General features: G+C 38.4%; 2 protein-coding genes across 4 annotated transcripts in view; one reads left to right on the top strand and one right to left on the bottom strand.

Annotated features, from left to right (window-relative positions):
* Positions 1-3,596: 3,596 nt before the first annotated feature.
* LOC103057890 (galectin-related protein A-like) lies at positions 3,597-12,497 on the bottom strand. Its single transcript, XM_007424493.4, has 5 exons — positions 11,951-12,497; positions 9,303-9,388; positions 7,765-7,853; positions 5,195-5,375; positions 3,597-4,420 (listed from the first exon to the last, which is right to left on the bottom strand). Exons 2-5 carry the CDS (start codon positions 9,327-9,329, stop codon positions 4,277-4,279), a joined length of 441 nt encoding a protein of 146 aa, XP_007424555.1. The 5' UTR covers positions 9,330-9,388; positions 11,951-12,497; the 3' UTR covers positions 3,597-4,276.
* Positions 12,498-12,655: 158 nt separating this feature from the next.
* The window catches only part of ZFYVE26 (zinc finger FYVE-type containing 26), a 48,710-nt gene continuing 39,520 nt past the window's right edge, over positions 12,656-21,845 (top strand). For all 3 annotated transcript variants that reach the window (XM_088145614.1, XM_088145613.1, XM_088145615.1), the window contains exons 1-5: positions 12,656-12,743; positions 14,373-14,651; positions 15,877-15,955; positions 17,076-17,165; positions 19,986-20,526. In XM_088145614.1, the coding sequence (XP_088001740.1) occupies positions 14,461-14,651; positions 15,877-15,955; positions 17,076-17,165; positions 19,986-20,526 (901 nt within the window). In that variant the 5' untranslated portion in view covers positions 12,656-12,743; positions 14,373-14,460. The remainder of the gene's footprint in view (positions 12,744-14,372; positions 14,652-15,876; positions 15,956-17,075; positions 17,166-19,985; positions 20,527-21,845) is intronic.

Genomic DNA, 21,845 nt, shown 5'->3' with positions numbered 1-21,845 from the left:
ATATTAAAATATGCCCAGAGACCTAATAGCTAATAACTTTCTAATAATGAATACTTTTCATTAAATATCATTGCCAATGGATACTCAGCTTCTTGTGTGTTCCCTTATACATATGTGCTTAAAGTAAAAGAAAGATATGGCAATGATTCCAATTATTAGAGGTGAAAGAGATGAAATGTATAAAACTTAAATGGATATAAATTATCAATTTTTAAAATTCAATTCAGAATTATATAGTAAATCAGAGAATGTATTGAATGAAGATAATGAAGCCTTTTTAAATTAAATTAACCTACCATTTGCTCTACTATCTGAAGTGGCAAATAGCAAATGGTAAAACACCAGGATTGGATGGTTTTCCTATTGAATGGTATAAAACATGTACAGATCTTTTGGTGCCAAAACTTTGTCAATTGTACGATGAGGTATTTGATAAGGGAATTTTATCAGCAGTATTTAATCAGGCTTATATCACAGTTATACCAAAAGCAGGTAAAGATCACACTCAGTGTGCTAATTATTGTCCAATCTCATTGATTAATATTGATACAAAGATTTTAACAGCAGTGTTAGCAAATAGATTACAGCGAGTGATATTGTTTGTTATTAAAATGATCAAGCAGGGTTTATAAAAACTAGGCAAGCAGCAGACAACATTAGGTTAGTTGTAGACCTAATAGACTTGAATAAAAATAAAGATCAATTTGTAATTTTATCATTAGATGCTGAAAAAGCCTTTGACAAAATATTTAAACAGTACATGTTTGCCGTACTAAACAGGCTCAGATTTCCTTTGGAATTCATAAAATGGATCAAGGTATTATATGTCGCCCACATCTAAAGTAAAGGTTAATGGCATGTTTTCTCCTACTTTCCCACTAGAAAAACTAGACAAGGATGTTCACTTTCACTCTTGCTTTTTAATATCTGTGTGGAATGCTTGGCTTGTGCTATTAGATAACATGGGGAGATCTATGGAGTAGTACATAACTCAGTTGAACACAAATTGGTTTTATTTGCAGACAGCATTCTTTTGTTTATTTCTAAATCTCACACTACTATTCCAGTGTTGATGCAAATGATAGATGCCTTTAGTAAAATAGCAGGGTACTCGATTAACTGGCCCAAATTGGAATTGATGCCAGTAGGTGAAAATTTGGTTACCCATCCATTTAAGGAATATTAATTCCGTATTTGTACTGAATCCATTATATATCTAAGTATGTGTACACCAAAAGATGTAACTCAGCTAGTAACATGTATAAATAAAATATACAGAGAGGTTTCTTCAGATATCGATAGATGGGAGTCATTAAACCTTATCCTTTGGGGAAAGGTGAATGCTCTCAAAATGATTTCCTGATTAATTTATATTCTGAGAGGAATTCCAGTTTATATATCTGGAAAATATTTTCAGAAAATAAATTCTTTTAGAAAATTTCTATGGGGTTCTTGGTTTTCAAGAATATCTTTACAAAAAATGCAATTACCAGTTAATGAGGGAGGATTCGGTTTTCTGAATCTTGAGCTGTATCATCATGCTTACCTATGATCAAGTATTAAATATTGGAAGCCAACAGTTGGTGTTTATTTTCCAATTTGGGCAACTTTGGAATATACATATATAGCACCTTTGGTTGGATGGACAGCATTAGGACCTAAATATACTAAAACTCTAGTATCTCTGAAAACAATTATGTTAGTTAGAAAGTTATGGAATGTAATGTCTAATAAAAAAAAAATTGTAATGCTAAATTCACTTTATGGGGAAACCCAACTTTAAAAATTGGGGAAAAGATGGTGATATGGAAAAATTGGATGGAAGCAGGGATATTGACTTTGGACCAACTGATAGATGACAAAGATGAATTTTTAACATACTCTGTGTCAAGAGATAAATATGATCTATCAGATATAACCCAGTGGCAATACTTACAGCTACTACATTTGTTAACAACCTTGTTTGGACCAGCAGCATTTTCAGCTTCTGAGACATCAGAGATACTAGAACAACGTTAAACTTTTTAAAACTAAAAAAACATGCTATTGCTTTTCATAGATATTTACTATCAATAAATCAGTTTGGTATGCAGATGCTAAGAAATGAGTGGAATAAAGAGTTAGAGGTTCCTATATTGCCTAGACAATGGAAGAGTCTTTTAACTTATAGCAAGAGTGTAAATGGACCTCAAATTACGACTTATACAACAAAAATAATACTTAGAATTTATTGGACTCCATTACGTTTGTATAAAAAAGGACTGTCAAAAACAGAATTTTGTTGGAGATGTAATAGAGACAATGCTTCTTTAAAAGACATGTTTTTACAATGTCCAATACTTACTAAGTTTTGGGAGAAAGTAGTGGACTATATCAGTGTGACTCTGTGGCAAAAGCTAACATTTTTAGAGGATAATATTCTCTTGAACTACATACCTAGTACATGGAATTTGACAACTGGACAATGTAAATGGATTCTCCATGCCCTTACTGTGGCTAAAAGACTGATATTTCAACATTGGAAAGATAAACGTATGGCTCCATTCACTCTGTGGATTGAAGACCTAATTATACTTGCCACCTATTAGCGGATCGCCTATAGACATAGACTTTGCATGGACAAGTATAATGAAATATGGAACTCATTTATACACAGTACAGTAGGTTAAAAAATGATAGTTAAGGTTATATTGTATAAAGGTATTAGAAATTAATATATATGTATTTGAATATTATTTATATTAGATAAGTATATATAGATTAAAAAGCAGAGACGTCACCTTGCCGACAAAGATCCGCATAGTCAAAGCTATGGTTTTTCCAGTAGTAATGTATGGCTGTGAGAGCTGGACCATAAAGAAGGCTGAGCGCCGAAGAATTGATGCCTTTGAACTGTGGTGCTGGAGAAGACTCTTGAGAGTCCCCTGGACTGCTAGGAGGTCAAACCAGTCAGTCTTAAAGGAAATCAACCGATTGCTCATTGGAAGGATTGATAATGAAGCTCAAGCTCAGATACTTTGGTCACCTAATGCGAAGAGAGATCTCTTTGGAGAAGACCCTGATGCTGGGAAAGATTGAAGGCAAAAGGAGAAGAGGATGGCAGAGGATGAAATGGTTAGATACCATCACTGAAGCAATGAGCATGAAACTGAGCAAACTCAGGGAGGCAGTGAAGGACAGGAAGGCCTGGCGCAATATGGTTCATGGGGTCACGAAGAGTCGGACACGACTTAACGACTAAACAACAACAACAAAAAGTATATATAGAATTGTAACTCTTAATTGTTATAATGATATATTATACTTTTTTTTTCTGTTGGTTTTTTTTTTACTTTTTCAAAATTTTACTGTAATTCTTGTTGACTTTGATTTGTGAAGAAATCTATCCATGAAATGGGAAGAACAGTCTCATCTCTTGTTGAGTCGAGAAAACCATGATTAGATAATCTTGGAAGAAAACATCCTAGTTAACATTAACTGGGCTTCTAAGAAAGGATGCTGTCATGTGACAAGTGTGGATAAAATCCTTTTGGCAGATTGATAGTAACCATCAATAGGTTAAAAATCTTTGATACTTGCAGCACATGCTTGATTCAACACTGGAATCTACTCTTCAGATCAAATATTTTTGCTACGAGAAAGCCCTGTTCTTAAATACAGACAAAAGTGAGGTGAAGTTCAGTGCAATATATTGCTTTGAGTTAAATATAATAAGGATAGTCACACACAGTTATTTTATTTTCATTTTTTCAATATATGGCATACAAATTTACCTGGGACCAAGCTCCAGCGAACATAGTATGGCTTACTTCACAATAAAAAAAAATGTGCTGAAAAACCTTTTGTATATAACAAATTGTTTTCCTTTTATAAATTAATATAAAATCTCTGTGCACCGGCACCTCTCTCATCCCAAGGCTTCCAGTAGACAGTAACAGAATGGGCATGCAAGAGTCCCAGAATCCTGAGCTAAAGTAAAAAATAATATTTAAATTCTGTTGGGGGGGGGGAGGAGCCTTAAGAAAACAACAGAAATTTCACAAACATTTCAAGAGGCACACATAAAAGCAAAGAAAGGAAAAAATGAAGAAAAAACACTTTTGCCATAATGCAGTAATGATATGGGATTATTTATTACAGGGGTGGAGAATTTATGATCCTTCAGACATTGGGCTAAAATGGCCTCCTGGGATCTTTCGCCATTAGTCACGTTGCCTGGGATTGCGAAGTGTCATAGCTCAAGAATGGGAAAAACATTTTTGATTTATTATTTGCTTCAAGCCACCTTGGTAAGTTTGAGGTCTCCTGCGATTTGCAAAATAGTCATCCTTTGCACAGGCTGCACACGGTGACTGAAACTAAACAACTGACGTCCATCAAGCAGGATCCGGATCTGCTGATGTTCACACAAAAGCTCCATCTGAAAATGAAGAAAAGGCTAAAGAAACCTCTGGGAAGTTGGCACACAAACACTTCACAGATGGTTAAATTTCGTGAGATTTCAAACAAGAACACTAAGATTTCAATATTCAGTGACCTCCCAAGATATAAAATTTGGGTCATATACACACATGCACCTTCACCAAGTACTCTTAAAAACTACCAGTTACCCCAGACAACAGGCTGGGAACTATTGGTCTAGTTTCTCTCCTCCTTGCTCCTGTAGAAAGTAAAGCTGGAGGCCATGTTTTGTATGAATGTGGTCACAAATTCAGTCCCTCCGGTTAAAGCAATTGTGGGCAACTTCCTTGCAACTTGGGACCACACTTTTTTGGTGAGGTTAGAGCCATCAATATTTTTGTCCTGGTTTATAGATCTTGGAGTCCTTGCAGAAGCAAAATGTCAAAGGATTTGAAGAGCTGGAGAAGAACGTTGCTCTTGAAGACTTGAAGGATTGTCAGTTTAACAATGGGAATTAGGCAACATACATTGTCAGGCATAAACTTATTAGGACTGTACAGTACTTCAAATCTGAAGGTAAAATACTTCAGAGTATACAGGGGCACAATACCAGGAAAAGACACAGTGCTTTAAAGAGTTGAAGTTTCATATTTCAGTCACCTATTTGCCTTTGAATCTTTGAATCCAAAGCTCTGCACAGTCCTAAGACATGTGTGTGTGTGTCTGTGTGTGTGCGTGTGTGTGTGTGTGTGTATGAGAGAGAGAGAGAGAGAGAGAGAGAGAGAGAGATTACCTTAAATGAATCCTCTGCTGTAAATGGGAAATAGGGAATTGTCTTTTCCTCCTTACCCCATTTCCCAGCAATTTGCGAATTCCGGACAATGGATTTATCGCTAAAGCTGACTACAAGTAATAATCCAATATCTTTGGTTGTGTGATCATCCTTGGGGTCACAAAGCAAAGTTACTGAAAAACTATAAGAAAGCAATATATGTTAAGGAACACAGGTTTTAGCAATGCAAGATGACAGCATATAATTCATAAACAGCTTTTGCTTCCCTCCCTCCTTCCTTCCTCTCTTTCTCTTTCTCCTTCCTAATATTTTTATGCCACCCATATCACCAGACACTAAGGGGTGTACAAAAGCATAAAAACAACCTGTATAATAAAATATCATAATTCCCCCAGAATAAAATAACCTCTCAAATATAGCAATCTATAAAAGAAGAAGTAGCATCTTCCCAACTATCATTAAGTTTTGAAATCCCATCCCAAAAACGTTTTCCAGGCATGTGCACGTAGACATTTATCTCCACAATATGTAGTAAATATGGTGTAACTCCACCAGCAACTGAAAAAAAGCAACTACATTTCTCCTAGCTCAGCCCTCTTATTATAATACTAGAAGTGAATGAAACTTACACCAAAACAATGATTATGGTTAGACAACAAAGTCCTGGAAGGATTCTTCCAGATCAAGATCCCCTAGCACTACTAATCAAAACTGTTCAGTTATTTTTACTCCTCTTAACTTTTGTGTGAGTATGGAAAGAAAATAAATGGAAGAAATGGTGGGAAGAAATCAAGAAATTGGAAATGGAAAATAAAATCTGCTAGAGCAAAGATGGAAAATATGGGCTGATTACAGATGTATTACAGTATTGTAATACACTGTCGTATCATTGTTTGGATTGTCCATATGATTCTATAAATCAGGCAGAATACAAATTGCACAATAAAAGCTTAACAGTATAAAAGATATGGGATGGTGATGTCATTTTGTGTGGTATGATATAAATCTGATTTTTATATAATAAACACAGAAAATAATTCCTTCTTGGTTAAAAAAGGTATCAATTGATCTGTTATACCCACTAGAAGCAACCATTTCCAAAAGTGTAGCTGTGGGCTAGCAAATTTTGGCTGCAAAAATCTGGACAATCACTAGATGGAAGCAAAGCTTTCTCAAATGCTCTAAACCTTTGCAGCTGTCTAGTAAAGAGCTGCATTCTTGCAGCCTAGATCTGGTAGCGCTAGTGATGCTGTGTTAGTCTGTTGCAGAAAAACCAACAGAATCCACAGCATCCTAAGACTTGCAATGTGTTTTAACATAATAACTAGTATACAAAACTGGCTTTCTAGTTTGTGTAGCAGTTAAGGTGCTGGACAAGAAACCAGGAGACTGTGAGTTCTAGTCCTTCCTTAGGCACAGAAGCCAGATGGGTGACTTTGAGGTGGCCGCACTCTCTTTCAACCCAACTCTTCTAACAGGGTTGTTGTTGTGGGGAAAATAGGAGAGAACGTTATATATGCTGCCTTGAGTTGTACAAATACAGGTAGAATATAAACCAAACAATGTTCCAGATGCATCTGGAGTTTCAAGGATCCATATATGGTTTGGGGAAGGACATATAAATAAATAGTGAGGTTAGAGGAAGTGAAATGCAGAAACAATAGATGCTGACAATTACACTAATAAAGACCATGCACAAAAACGTTGTGGGTGACATAGGTATCCTGTCATTGTTAAGCTTATTAACCCATGGGCTGTCATTTAAAAAAATGTTATCCTGATTCAAGCAAAGGATGACAAAATGATCCTGCTGGCCTTTTGTAAGGCCTTAAAGACATGGTTTTTGTCACCAAGCTTGGGGATCCGGATGTCTGACAGAGCCCATGCAACGGTTGCATTGGTTTGTGACAGGTTGTTCTGTTTTTACCTTGGCTGCTGATTATCTGTGTGTTGTTTTTAATTGCTATGCATTTTTATGGTGTTTTAATTGTGGTGAGCCACTCAGAGTCATGAATTTGAGATGGATATAAATATAAATATAAATATAAATATAAATATAAATATAAATATAAATATAAATATAAATATAAATATAAATTGAATGAATGAATGAATGAATGAATAAAAATGTATTTTCTTGATGTAAAGTGAACTAGGCAGAAGAATTCAGAAGATGGGATATACAAAATTCACACATATATGTGTATGATGGCACCCAGGATATCTTTCCCAAATGACTTCATTGTCTCCCAATGTTTGGAAACCTCTGATCTAATCTAATCCTCTGCTCAATGCAGTATTTACAACTCAGGATGCCTCAGTTTGGAAGTTACTGTTATAAAATCTAATTATTCGAAATAAAATGCCTTAGTATGTTTTGTGAAGACACACTGCTCAGGAGTAACAAATGTCTTTTTATTCCACATTTCTTTTTATGTTCTCAGAGAGAAGGAAAGAATCTTTTTACCAGAGAATGCAATAGTCTGTCTACCTCTCTTGTTTCCCAAATAATGTGTTATGGCCCCAATGGGCAATTTAACTGCAGCTCAAATACTAGGTCATGTACCTACCTTTTCGGAGTGGGATATATCACGCCCATGATAGTGATTTTCATAGTTGGCCTCAGTCCTCCCTTAATTTCACCAACATATTTCTCTACCTGAAGGTGGGGAAAAATCATTCTAAACGTGTGTTTAATGATGGCATCTATAACATTGGGGGGGGGAAATCACTAAGATTCTGAGCAGTTTGACAATAGCACTAATTGCCCACAAAAATGTTAAGCTCCCTTTTGCTAGACTTATTCAAGTGGAGGCCATCTCACACGAGAGGCTTGAATTTGGATTCCTGCGCTGAGCACTGGGTGGAATTCAATGTCCAACTCTAGGATTCTGTGGTACATAATGACATGCAAAACTATGCAAAAATTACAGTGATGTCCATTATTAACCTACAAGCCTATCTATCTATCTATTCTCCTAACTTTAAAGCTCTGCCTGTTTTTCTGAAAAGCCACAGCAGTAAAGAGGAAAATGGAAGGGCAGCTCAGTTCTGTGAAATGGATTTCATTGAAGTCTACTTTAAGTAAACTCAACACTGTGTTTTCATCACGCAGTACAACCCTCATATTTTGGGGACTGCTTTGCTGGAATATAGTGGAACTTAGATGATCTAAGTGGTAGGCTACAGCCTGGAGCAATTTCTCTGATACTACATTTTATATACAGGATTTCATTGCAGATTAATTATATGTCCACAGAACTGCAGCCTTTGATTGCTGGTTTCAGTGTGAATTGTACTACCTATTTCTTTACATATCTAGGTTATTCTAGACCAGTGTTCCTCAACCTTGGCAACTTTAAGATATGTGGACTAACCATGGCTGGCTAGGGAATTCTGGGAGTTGAAGTCCACATATCTTAAAGTTGCCAAGGTTGAGGAACACTGGTCTAGACACTTTCTAAACATGGGGGAGCCAGTGTGATACAGGGATAGAGCACTGGATTAGGTCTACTGAAATCAAGATTATAATCTCTCCACTTTCTGTTCAGCACTTTTATTACTGTTTTGGATTTCTTGTTCAGCAATGGAAAAACACTGATCACAGTATGGAAAGATACTAAGTCTTTCGCATAATAAATCCCAGGGATGTATGTCCACTCCCTACATTCCCTCCCTATACAAGTGCAAATTATTCATACATAAATATATTGAATTATTCCGGATATTAATCCACACATATATGACAATATACATATATTTAGCCCAGCACTTTGTAAAAATCTATAGTTCCAAATGTTTATCATAACAATGCATATTTTGTGATTCTCCCTGGCTATATTAAAGCCTAGCTAATCTCACAGGTGAACAATACTTAAGGCTATGCAAATATTACTGATTCTTAACTTTGTCAGCCCTTTCCAGAAAAGAATTATCCCAAGAAGCAATTTTAATAAATTTCAATTTTAAAACACAGGATAATTAATGGAAGGAATGAATAGCAATCTTTCTCTGGTTATTTCCAAGTTTATGAAGAAGAAAATAAACTTTTTTTATCCTTCTCCTAAACAAATTTATATTACAAAGTAGGTCTTTTTCATTTACTTACATTTGTGCACCTGTCATTTTCTGTCATTTTTTGGCTTGCTATGTTCCTTAGAAATGGTCCGAAAACTTTTTTTCTTGTTCCTATCCCTGTATATCCACATAACAAACAAAAAGGATAGAATAAAGAGGGGATGTCATGGGGAACATTATCTCTGGCAAACACAAGCTAGACCCCACCCGTGCATATAGCTGAGTCACAACAGTCAGTATCTTCAGAAGACAACCAGAGCAGTAAGAAGGAAGCCCTGTTGCCTTGCCTTCTCTTCCAAGGATCAGTAAAGGCTAGTTTCTGCACGGTTCTAACAATACACAATCCCAGCCAAGGAAAAGTCTCTGAGAAGGTGATGTTGTCTGTAAATCAGTATTTGGAGACTCCTCGACCACAAAAGTGAAATATTTTGAGGGCCTCAGTTCCGTGTTTCAAACAAAGGGGCTCCTCTCTTCAGGGGAAAGTAAATAGGAAATTCAGAGATGTGGCCCCACCAACCATGTCCTTATGAACCTGATCTTCAGAGATAGCAATCCCATGGATTTTAAAGGGGTGAACAACCTTAAACAATGCCATTGAGATGTATTGGTAAAGAAATAATGCAGATTATTTTTATAAAATGTACAGAGGGCAACGCTAATGTTTTGGAAATTAGACTATTACAGAAACAGTCTCAGGACAGACCCTGCACTGTTTGGTCCACTGCCAGTAGAGGCCACTCCCCACTTCCTGCATGCAGCAATGAATGCCATCTTCCTCTTCCCACTCCCAGCCTATTGCAAATGAACTCTGCACCTGGGTTTTCAGCTTTGGTTCAAAACTCCTCTTTTCTGGCCCAAGCTGTGTTAAGCCCTTCCTGTGCTTTATGCTGTTCTCGTAGCAGCCCCAGACTGGCTGATAGGCTGCCGTGCCTGGCACATCCCCTTCCCTGTGCAGCCATTTTGCTCTGGGCAACATTTTCTGCTGGTCAGCATTTGCTGATTTTTCTGTCATCTTGTGTTGGTTTCTCAGTCTTCAACACTAGAAGCTCATGCTTATTCAACCCTTAATCTCTCAGTGGGCACTGTTTCCATTTCTGCCCAGACGGGGTGAAGCAAACTCCCCTTGCTTTCTCGTCCCCTGCCCACAGTACTGCAAATCTTCCTTTTCTTCCCCTTTATTTTTTTTAAATATCTTTAAGTTGCAAGGTAGGAACATTCCATGAAACTGAATTGAACATCAGAGCCGCAATGCTACAATAAGAGGAAGAGGAAAAGGAAAAGAAGGGACTGTGTTAGAGTCAAAGGATATAATGTGGGAAGACAGCTGGCTGACTGTGTACGTGAACAGCATTTCCACTGGGACTGCCAATGAACTGAAGCAGCTGTGCATGCACTTACATGCGCAGACAGCTATGGCCCGTTTCAAAGCAGCCACAGGAGTCTTCCAAAGAGAGCTGCTGCATTAACGCTTCATTTGTGCTAACCAGCTTTGTGAAACAACACTTCTTTCAAGTGCTTTACATCTTGCAAAGCAGTGTGGGGCTTGACAGTAACCATGATTCTGAGTGCACCCCTCTTCTGGTAAAACAATGGCCCACCCTTGCCCTTAAAGAAAGAAAGCTGATGCTGAGATATCTGTAGAGTGATAGGTTTATAAAATAATTTTTATTTCTTAACCTATTCTTTTTCATGTGGGAGAAAAACCAGAACAGTTATGCTCCTTGAGTAAAAATATATATATAGGAACTGACACATGACAAATTGCTTCAACTCATTCTCCTTATGTGGAAATAGCATGTAGCTTGCGTTCAGACTGATACCTGCAATGTAAACACTTGTGTCACTATGTATATAAACAGCAAGAACATTTGTTGAACCTTCCCTAATGCTTATACTACTGGGAAATGCATGGCCATGTCTAATACAATTTTTAAATCACCAGGTGAATTGATTTCATTGCTCTGATGCACTGGTGCTCTCTCTGGTGTAGGAAAGTTTACCAGCTACCTTTGTTGTTACGCATCCTAGTAAGTTTAATGAGAACTCTTGTTGAAACGAGTCAGAATTAAATACATTTATAACCTAAAAAATAGTTGCATAAATAAGAAATGAGGAATGGGGAGCAACTGAATTACTACCATAGATTTGCTGAACTTGGAGCATGGTTTGCTTTGTAAACCAAGGCAATTTGCATCCAGCCAGTGCACTCATTCCCTAATTATCCATGGCTGGGCTATCGTGCTTGTGTTCCTCTATGTGCTTTGTCACAGCTGGAGGAGTCTATTAGAATCACACAGTCATTCAAAAGCAAGTCTAATTCACATCAGTACACTTATTTCTGAGTAAACAATATGCATATGATCAGCCTGCAAGTGCAGTTGCAATCCTCAAGGGTAAAGGCAATAAAGAAAGTGGATGGGGCAGTAGGGCAAAGTAGGTGAGCACTGACAGGAAATCGCTTATGAAAACTATATACTGTTACACTCCCTAGGGGGAGAGGCAGATAGTAGGGTCTTTATATTATGCATAAACTCCACTAATTTGAAATAAAAGGGTGTTTTGAAGAGAACTCTGTGCATGTTCCTAGAGGGCTGGGCATCTTCATTAGGAAAGGGGGGACCTGCGATCTTGACTTTGAACATTTCTGTTGAGACTCTTGGTCAAAGCAACTCGGAATACCTTTGCATTGAAGGACCTCACAGCACAGGTTCCACTCTCCAATTCTCCTTCGTGAGAAATGCTAAGCTGAGCTGGGCCGGATTAATAGTTGGATGGGAGACCACCAAGAAACCGCAGGGTTGTAGACCAGAATAGGAAATTTTAAAAAAGTACCCCGGAACAAGAGAGTGGCAAACCACTTTTGTATGCTGTTAAGAAAACTCCACGGCCTTGTGCATGTTCACACGAACACCCGAACTGGACCGAGAGACAGCGGGGACCGCTGCCCATGCCTCCCCCTCTCAGAACTCAGAAGAGTCCTTTCTCTGCTTTCCTGTCTTCTTCCGTAAAAGAGGCTGAAGGGAGGAAGAAGCGAGTGCCACCGTCCCCATACGGGGTGTTAGGCCTCCGAGATCCGGAGTGCACAAATCTGGACGACCGCTGAATGGAGAGGCCGCCGGGATTCGTGCAGCGCAACTCGGGTAGCCCTAACGCCGAGCGCCTTTGCGCAGCAACGCTCGCACCCCGCGCCCTCCGCGTGGCGAGACAGAACTGGAGGGAGGAAAGTCGGGAGACCGACGAAGGACTAAGGGAAGAGCGTCAGCTCCTGCTTCGCCTGCCCGCTTGAATGATGGCGCCTGCCCAGCCCCGTTGCCCGATGAAGCGATGGCGTATTTCCCTTTCACTCCGCCCGTGTCATCCCCGGCCTGTTAGATCACATGATATGCTGTTCAAGATGGCTGCGGCCATCAGGCTTGATGGCATCCGGAAGGAGGGGTTGCGCAGAAAATAGTGAAGCTATTTCTTTTTCCAGGTGAGTCAGGCTGGAAGCAAGAGCTGCCGCTTTTACAAGGCAAAGGATTGAGGGAACACGGGGAGCGCGAGAGGTCAGACTCCGAGGCGGAAGCAGGGACTCTCATGTCTGGGAAAGTTTTGCAGAGGCTGCTCGCATCAAAGGGACGGCGCGTCCGTCAGCAATCCCAGACAGGCAGACCTTCCCCTGTTATTGCCCGGGTTTGCTGATGCAGACTGTGGCTTACTCAGGAGGGCAAGGCTTCGAGAAGTTTTCGAGGCGGTGAACCCCCCCAGTGAGCCATTGCTTAACGACAAGACTATATTCCTCCTTCGCCCAAGTGTAGGGCCACCAGATCTGGTCTGCGGGAGTCTGAACGACCAGGAGCTAGAGGAAAACACCAATTCTTTGTGGGAGCTAACTAGGCTGCTGGAGTTAGAGGACTTATTTCAGAGTGAACAAACTCAGGTAGTGGTACCTGTTGAAGAAGTTGAAATCCTATGAATTGGATACATTCAGAGGTCAGGAAGGATCGATCCCTGGGAATTTTGATTTACTGGGGATTCCTGGTTACTATTTCTCTCATTTGCAAACATTATACACAATTTCCCAGCAGAATTAACTAAGCCCTTTTCAGTGACTCTCTCATAATGCGCCCAAAGATTTAGTCTATAATCATACGAACTTGGAAAATAAGTCCTGTTGAACACATATTTTCTTCTGAAAACATGGAAAAAGTTTGGGTGGTTATTTTAGCTGTCATGGCATGGAAGGAAAGCCATTATCACAGCTTGCCACATTCCCTGCCTTTCCAGTGAAGATCAGTTGAATGACTTGTGAACAAAGCTAGTTGAGAGCGAGAACAGGGACTCACAATCATATTTCATTTTTAAAATAATAATTTTAAAAGAAATTGGTAAATTAAAGTTCTTTAAAAATGAAATCCATGTCTTTAGCTAACATTTGGCAATAAAATATCCTTCCAGTGTGTGATACACTGAGTTTTTGCACTTTAGAAATAACCTTGTACAGTCTATTATTCCAGTAAATATGGCTGAAAAACAATGGTATATAGCACAGGAGCAAAGGTTTCTTGAAAAACTGTAGTTTCAGATGTTAATAGAAGTAGTTTTCAACTGTCCTGTATTATAATTCAGCACCACTGTAATAAAATAAATACATAAATAAACTTAGATTAAAATAAAGATGAGTGAAAAAGCAAAGGCTTTTTAAAAGGCATGCAATTAATAGAGCTTTCTTCCTAGACCCACTGGCTTAGGGGAAAAAAAATAGGAAAGTCAGAAATGTGTCAGTTTATGATGGCTGGCTGTTTTTGTGAAGTTCTGCTGATGGAAGTGAGTTGTATGCAAACAAGGTTTTTGGGGGTGGGGGTTGCATATTAGTTTTTTCTGGTGCAGATTTTGGCAGAGTCACTTAGAATGGGAAAGCTGGTAAATAACTGGGGAATCAGCCAATAAAGAGACTTCTCTCCACCTGCGTGTAGCTAAGCTGGAAGGGAGAGAGTGGTGAGTTTGGAATTATAAGTCGGAAATAGAAAGAATGCAGTAACTTTAGTTGCCTGGCTGGATAAAGTTTTGAGAAAGACTGAAGTTCTTTGACTCACCTCTTTCCAAACTCTTTTCATTTTAGGACGTACATTATAAGCAACAGCTTCAGTAAATATATATTTCAAAGTACGAGCTGATGAATCAGGGTGTGTGCCTTTTGAAGCAGGAAGATGTATCCATTTGGTAAGGAGGAAGCAGCATCCCTAGAACGACTCTTCTGGTTCTTCTCTGAATGTGTGCAAAGAGGAGACTGGGAACTTGCACAGGCCTGCGTCCCTCAGTTACACCAGTGGCAGGGTGATGGTTCTGAAAAGGTTGAAAGAATCCTTCATGCCCTAATAATCTGCCCTTCCCGTTTGAGGTAAGTTATATTCTGTTACAAATAGGTGAAAGTGGTATATGTGAAAAAAGGGATTTCATCATTTATAACACACAACAATACAATCCTATACATGGATATGAAGAAGTAATTCCTAATTGTTTTCAGTGTGATTACCTATCTGCAGGTAGATGTATAATGGGTTGCAACCTTAAATCATTTTTCATGGTGTTCCTTTAATGTGTGTCAAATAATATTTGTTTTGAGTTTAATGTGCACATTCTGATTACAGTGTAACCTGTTATATTTATGTAGTGTAATCCTCAATGTATTTATGCAAAAGTACATTTTGCGACTTTTAATAGGGCTGGCTTCATGTTAATTATGGCTAGGATTATATTCTAAATGTACTTAGTTGGTAATGAGATCTCTAAATAAACACGTTTAGGATTGAATCTTCAGTCTTAAAAAGCAGAAGTAGCTGTGTTAGCTGTGAAGGAAAATCTAAATTCTATATTAAGACATTATTTTCAGTAGGACAATTCAAAATCGTGTGAGCTTCTGAAATATCAAGAACCTTTTCCCAGACAAGACAGTAAAAATGCAATAGACAAGACAATCAAAATGCAAAAAATGCATTCTTATGTAGAATTATGGTAAAGTAAAATAGAATTATATCTTTGCATTAAATTCTTACAAAATATTTTAAACATATAAAGCAAAAGAAGACAGAATGTACAGTCTTTTTGATGTTTAAAATTGATGTGAAATATTTTTTCAGTAATTAAAGAAACCCCAGAGTTTTAAATCTGCTGATGGTGCCAGCATACTGAGATTTACAAGACTTAAATACTACTTCATGCTAGCTTTTAAAAATTATTTACTGCATTTTTTTAGAGTATATGAAATTGGTGATCTCTTGGAACATATAGGGAAATAATTTTCCTGGTGGTTGCTCTGGAAAAAAAGAATATTTTCCATTCTTTTATTCTCTAAATTAAATTGTGTCATTTGCCACAGATTAACTAAAGTGTAGTTATGGCAGGTGGAAGAAATCCAGGTGATTGGAGTGGTAGAAAGTTACAGCAGAGGTATTACAGTATGTGCATATTTAATTTGAGGTAAATTTTTGAGGATTACAGTTTTCTGGGATATTATATAATTCCTACTATGGTTGTAGTTTGCAACATGATTATTTAAGAGTAACTTCTTTTAAAAAGTGAACATATAGGATGTGAATGTATTTTTGGTTATGTTATATTTGTAGGAGTGAATCAAAGCACAGTCCTCAGAAACTTGCTTGGTTTTGGCTCCTTGTATTGCAGGAATGGCTATCACATGAACAGGTAAAGAAAAACGTTTTAGTTCAATGTAGGAAAACACTTTGTCTAGTATAGAGAGAAATTTTGCTGCAGTAATGAAATACAGGAATCAGCACTGGAGTAATTACAAGAAGTTTTAAGACCTTTTTTCCATCGCCTTAAGCCAAATAAGTTAACTGAACCAGTGCTGCCTAAGAAGAAGCTTGGCATATGATTTCTGAACAATGCAAAAGTAAAATAGATTGTGGTTAAATAGTAATATTGTATTCTTACTTAAATTGCTTCAATAGAAAAAAATGATTTTCTTTTTTAAACACAGAAATAGTAATTTAGTTCAAGTACTATAGTTATAAAACTAAAAAAAAAAAAAAACTGGGCTGTAAATTTCAGCTGCAGTTTGCTGTAGTGATTAAGGTACCAGGCTAGAAACTGGGAGACCGGGAGTTCTAGTCCCACCTAGGCACAAACCCAGCTGGATGACTTTGGGCCAGTCACACACTCTCAGCCCTAGGAATCAGGCAATGGTAAACCACTTCCGAAATCTTGCCAAGAAAACTGCAGGGACTTGTCTAGGCAGTCACCAGGAGTCAACATTGATACAAAGGCACAAAAGCAAAAACCTCCTATAATGTCATTATGATACCCCAATTCTGTATAATGGAATGATTCTCATGGGAGGATATGCTTTTGAATCCTTTCTAAGGTACTCATATTTTTAAATGGTCTTGCTCCTGTGCATTGAAAATCAATCTAACATGCAACTCCCGACTGAATTTAAATAGAATCAAACGTGCAAAGCTGCCATTACAGATTCACCTCTTGGCTTAGTGGGAAAGTTAGCAGTTGTACTAAGTTAATTACATAATCTGGGAGTGGCAAAAATAATTTCCCCAACTATATGTAGTTTTAATCAGTGGATCCTTTGAATTTGAGCCAATGTGGGTTCATATGCACCAGTAAATAGCTGAGGGAGCAATTGCAAATAAAAATGCAATCCCTCTGGGGAAATACCACAGTAGATGGGTATTGCTATAAGTTTTTAAGCATCTAAAACAATATACCAACAGGAGCTCACAAAACGATTCTTATTTGTATATCCTATTTTTTTCTTACATTTTCTTTATCTGTTCTTTAATCATTCCAGAAAACAGTCCCAGTAACTCTCCAAAGAGAAACTGAATTCTTGCTTCTTCTAGAAGAACTGGAAAAGGATGTCCCGTACGTTGTTCTAAAGGTGTGGTTTCTTTTTAAGGACAACACGTTGCTTCTAGTGCAGACATGTCTGAACAGAGCATTTAGTGCATGTAGGCTGGATGTGAATTCAGAATGCTGATATATGAATATGTGAAGAACTTTGCTGAATCAGACCAGAGTGCTAATTAATCCAGTGTTACATTTGTAAGTGACCAACCAGGATCCATTGGGAGGCCTTCTACTATAGGATATGAGGACATTATCATCTTTCCACTCGTTTCTTCAAGCATCCATTGTTGAGAAACACTGTGCCTCTGATACAGGAAGAAATTATTGCCACCATGGCTTCCACCAGCAACTGATAGCTCCTTGGATTTATCTCACCTTTTCAAATTATTAGATAACATTATATCATGTGGTAGTGATTTGTAGAACTTGACTGTGCACAATGTGAATAAGTAGTTCCTTTGATCTGTTCTGAATCTCCCACCATTCCAGTTCAACCACAGTTCTAGTTATTATTTTGAAAGAGGAAAAGAAATATATTTCTATCCATTTTGTCTGTATTGTGCATAATGTTACCTATCTAAAGTTACCTACTTATATATCTTCTTATATGCCTTAAACATCCCAAATGTAATGGTTCTTCATAGGGACATGTTTTAGCCTTTTGTTCACTGTGATTGCTTTTTCTATATCTTTACTTTTAATATTTTCCCCCCAAGGTGCAGTGATCAGAACTTTCAAATGCTGTTGCACTATGGAATGTATAAAGGCATCATTATATTGGCAGTTCTATTTTTGGTTCCTTTTCTAATAATCCTCAACATGACATTTAACTTTTTCCACAGCAGTCCTATACTGTGCCAATGTTTTAATTTGCACGATGGACACCACCAGCTTACACCTCCACTGATATATATTCAAAATCAGAGATTTTGGCTTTGTTTCAGCAAGTATTATGTTTAATATTAGTCTTGTACGCATGAAGGTTACATGAGATGGGCGGTGAAAAACTGCTTTTAGAAAGTATGAATCAGGAGTTAGTGACCTGATTATTGCCCGGTTAATTAGATCATCAAGAGAGGCCTTTTTGAATAACTTCTCACAGAAGCTTCCATTCCTTCCAGGTTATAGAATGCTCTGTTCAAGGAAATATGTTTCACCACCACTGTTCTAGTACTCAGGAAAATAGCAAAACCCTATCTCCTCTAAGCATTTAACTGAATTATTTTAGTGTGACTAATTTATAATTTTACCTCCGATTTTAATGATATTGTTTTATGAATCATCATTTGTATTTTTTAATTGTTGCAAGACAGCTTGAATTTTGTATAGACAGAAAAGTGAGATTAAAAATTAATAAATAATAGGGATAAATAGGTGGTGAGATGACAGCTTCAAAAATGTGTGAATCAGGAGCTGGCATTCCTTAATTGTAGAATTAAGGTTTCACCAGAGATAGAATTTATAGAATTTGGTTCCTTTCACCTCTGGTTTCATAACAGATAATGCAAGAAACAAATGCTACATCTCTTTCACTACAACACTAGGCATCATTGCAATTATGTTCTCCCTTTCAGGTTACATGCTTGTGTTTTGTGACTTCAGTCCAGTGTCCAGTATTACTAAGCTGGGTGTCATATAGCTATTTAATTATTTGTAAGATTTACATCTTGCCTTTCCTCATGGTTCAGTTTTGTTTTCCCATAACAACAACACTGTAAGGTAGATTGATCTGTAGGACAGTGATGGGCCTGAACTAAATACTTCTATGGTTGAGGGGGAGAGCCAGTTTAGTGCAGTGGTTAAGGCATCAGGCTAGAATTTGGGAGACCGTGAGTTCTAGTCCCACCTTAGGCACAAAGCCAGCTGGGTGACCTTGGGCCGGTCACTCTCTCTCAGCCCTAGGAAGGAGGCAAGGGCACACCACTTCCAAAGAAAACCTTGCCAAGAAAACTGCAGGGACTTGTTCAGGCAGTTGCCAAGAGTCAACACTGACTCGAAGGCTCCTCCTCCTCCTCCTCCTCATCATCATCATCATCATCATGGCTGAGGGTGGACTTGAACCTGCTGAGCCTACAAAACAGTTGGAGACTGTGGGAATTCTTAAGACTAAGGCAGTCTTCATTATGTGGCTCTTTGTAGTCATCCCTGTCCCACTGCAACCCTTCTTGTACTTCAAAACCATTGGGGTTGTGGAAAATGGGAGTTAACATTTCAATCTGGCACAGAAATGACAATGACACTGCAATCTTCCAAGAGTTTGTTTGATACCTGATTATTTATCCCAATGAGAGCATCTAATCACAGTGTAGCTTTCCACTGTGTGTTATCCTGAGGGGTTGAATTAGAATTCTCATTAATTCCAAACCACTGTCTAGGTATTATAGTCCAGCACATTTAGATGGTGCTAGATTCAGAAAGGTACCATCTAAGTGTCATTGGTGTTAAGTAGCTGCAAGTGCAAGATTAGTTGAAGAACTAAGTGGTTTCCTCTGCCATACTCTCTGATGCCATGAAGATTTCTTGTGGTCCTGGAGGAAACCAGGGAAGCCTTCAACTCATCTTCTTGTTCCTCTGATGCTGTAATGGTACCTTTGGTGAATAGGCAGACCAGAGGCAGCTGTCTCATAATCACAGGGCTGGACCAGGGAATCTGGCTAACTGCAACATTACCAACTGCCAAAGCCATAGATGTTTACAGACAGGTACTGGCTTCTAGGCGTCTAGGGTTTTTTTTTTTTCTCATCTCCATTGAGTCAATGTATTTGATCATTACTTTGTATTTTATATATTTTTCATATCATATATGTTTATGGAGGAAAATGTTCTTATCTAGCTATTTTTCCCCCTTTAGGAACTTTATGAAGCATTTGAAGAGAGCCATTTCTTGCACAGGAAACAAAGAGATGGTTCAGTACAGAAATTTGGTGTGGAGGTGATGTCTACTCTTCAAAAAATGCTCTTACAGGCTCCCCGGAAATTGCAAGCCATATTGGAACTTCTTCAGCGTGATCCTGTGGAAAGTAGCTCTTCAGTAATACAAAGTGGTTTGCCGCAGAACATTTTTGTTGGCTTTCTTTGGGATTCACTCAAATATTTGAAGCGTCTTCAGCTAAATCCAGAGTTACTGGAGAGAGAGGGGAGCAAGGTTGCTGACGAAATATATAACGCCCTGAGCATGTTGAATTTGAAGGTGGAAAGTCAGACGAGAGAGCTGCGGCTTCTCTGCAGAGAACTTCTGGATGCTTGCTGGGTTGAGCAGAGTCCCCTTAGGGAGGAGAGGCTACTCAGCTGCCTGCTGCGAAAAGACAGCCATGCCTTGCTTATTCTCTTTGGCAGTGTATTTACTGAGAAGATGAGAGAGAAATTGCTGGGGCAGAAGTCACCAGGGAAAGGTTGGTTTAGTTGTATGGTCTAAGCCCTAACTGCACATTGTGGCCAAAGGGCATCATCCAGCCCTCGCCAGGATTCTGGGTGGTCCCCGCCCTCCAGATTATCTGGAGTGATGCTGAAAGGCTGAAGAATCTGCAGCAATTACTGGAGCCTTGGAGGCCGCCATTCACTTCCTGAGCAGATGGAGGGCTGATTGTGATAGGAAGGGTTTGGTGATATGTCACAAGAAGGGACGTATTTTTTTCAACCTACTTTGTGGGGAGGGGAGGGGAGGGGAGGGGCAGAATTAAGGATGGAATAGAATAGGAAGTCATTTCAAATTCTATCCTTAACCTCCCCCTTCCCTAAAACAAATCAAAATCACTCTACACACCAGAATTTGATAGCAAAATGGTTGAATTTTTGTAGCACAACTTTGAACCTGCTTGAGATTGTTTTAGGTTAGAAATTAATGCAATCTACCTACCAGAGTTTACCCGCTTCCACTCTTATTTTAGTGAGAAAAAGTAGTTGCAGTACTGAAAATTGGCCATTTTGCTCCTGAATTTCAAGGGCACAATTGTGATATGCTGGGGAGAACCTCATGGAGACTATGGGTTGCCCATCCTTGATACAGGTAGTCCCCAGTTTAAGAACAAGTTCCTTTCCCAAGGTCTGTCCTTAAGTCAACTTTGTATGTAAGCTGGAACAGGATTATTGTATAATACTGTATAAGTAGTATTGTGTAATGAATTTGAACTATTGTGTATTTAACTCAAATCATTGTGTATTTAACTCAAGTATTGCTACAATAGGCTCCATTCTTAACTGTGGGTCATCCATAAACTGGGCATTCTTAACCTGGGGACTACCTGTACGATGATTTGAAGGGGACTAAACTCTGGTCCTTGCGTAGGGTGAGTAAGAAGGGTATATCGTTTAGATCAGCTGAAGAAATCATAAATTGCTGGTCTAATGAAGAATAGTGCATAAGGATGGTTTGAACCATTTATTGATAGCTGATGTGCATACGGATGGTTTGAACCATTTATCCCAAGCTGATAGATTTATTGAAGCTTGTGTGTGAGATCTTTCCATTTAGTATCTTTATCACTAACATAGTTGGTCAACAATACAGAGTTGACTGTAGTAGGGAAAGGACAGCTGCTCTTATTCCTGCTTCCTGTGTTTGTGCAAATTGTATCTTATGTAATGAACTTGCTGCTATTGCAAGCACCAAGATTTAAAACAACAGCAACCACAACAACATTCCTTTCACTGCCAGTATAAGTCCCCTGTATCTTGGCCATATATGAAACTAATTACAGTTCTGAATATTTCA

Source organism: Python bivittatus, unplaced genomic scaffold, assembly GCF_059951505.1.
Source record: "Python bivittatus isolate LINGU-HERP-01145 unplaced genomic scaffold, Pbiv_v1 ctg000480_np1212, whole genome shotgun sequence".
NCBI classification, from domain to species: domain Eukaryota; kingdom Metazoa; phylum Chordata; class Lepidosauria; order Squamata; family Pythonidae; genus Python; species Python bivittatus.
Note: the sequence above shows the minus strand (reverse complement) of the source record. Positions and strands in the feature narration are given on the sequence as shown.

What these genes read in the sequence shown, in the direction of transcription:
- LOC103057890 (XM_007424493.4), bottom strand. Translation starts at nt 9,329, where the DNA reads ATGACAGAAAATGACAGGTGCACAAAT. An exon ending in AAAATGACAGGTGCACAAAT is followed by an intron (nt 7,854 to 9,302) that starts GTAAGTAAATGA and finishes CCCCACCTTCAG; the next exon opens with GTAGAGAAATATGTTGGTGA. An exon ending in CAGCAGAGGATTCATTTAAG is followed by an intron (nt 4,421 to 5,194) that starts GTAATCTCTCTC and finishes CTTCATTTTCAG; the next exon opens with ATGGAGCTTTTGTGTGAACA.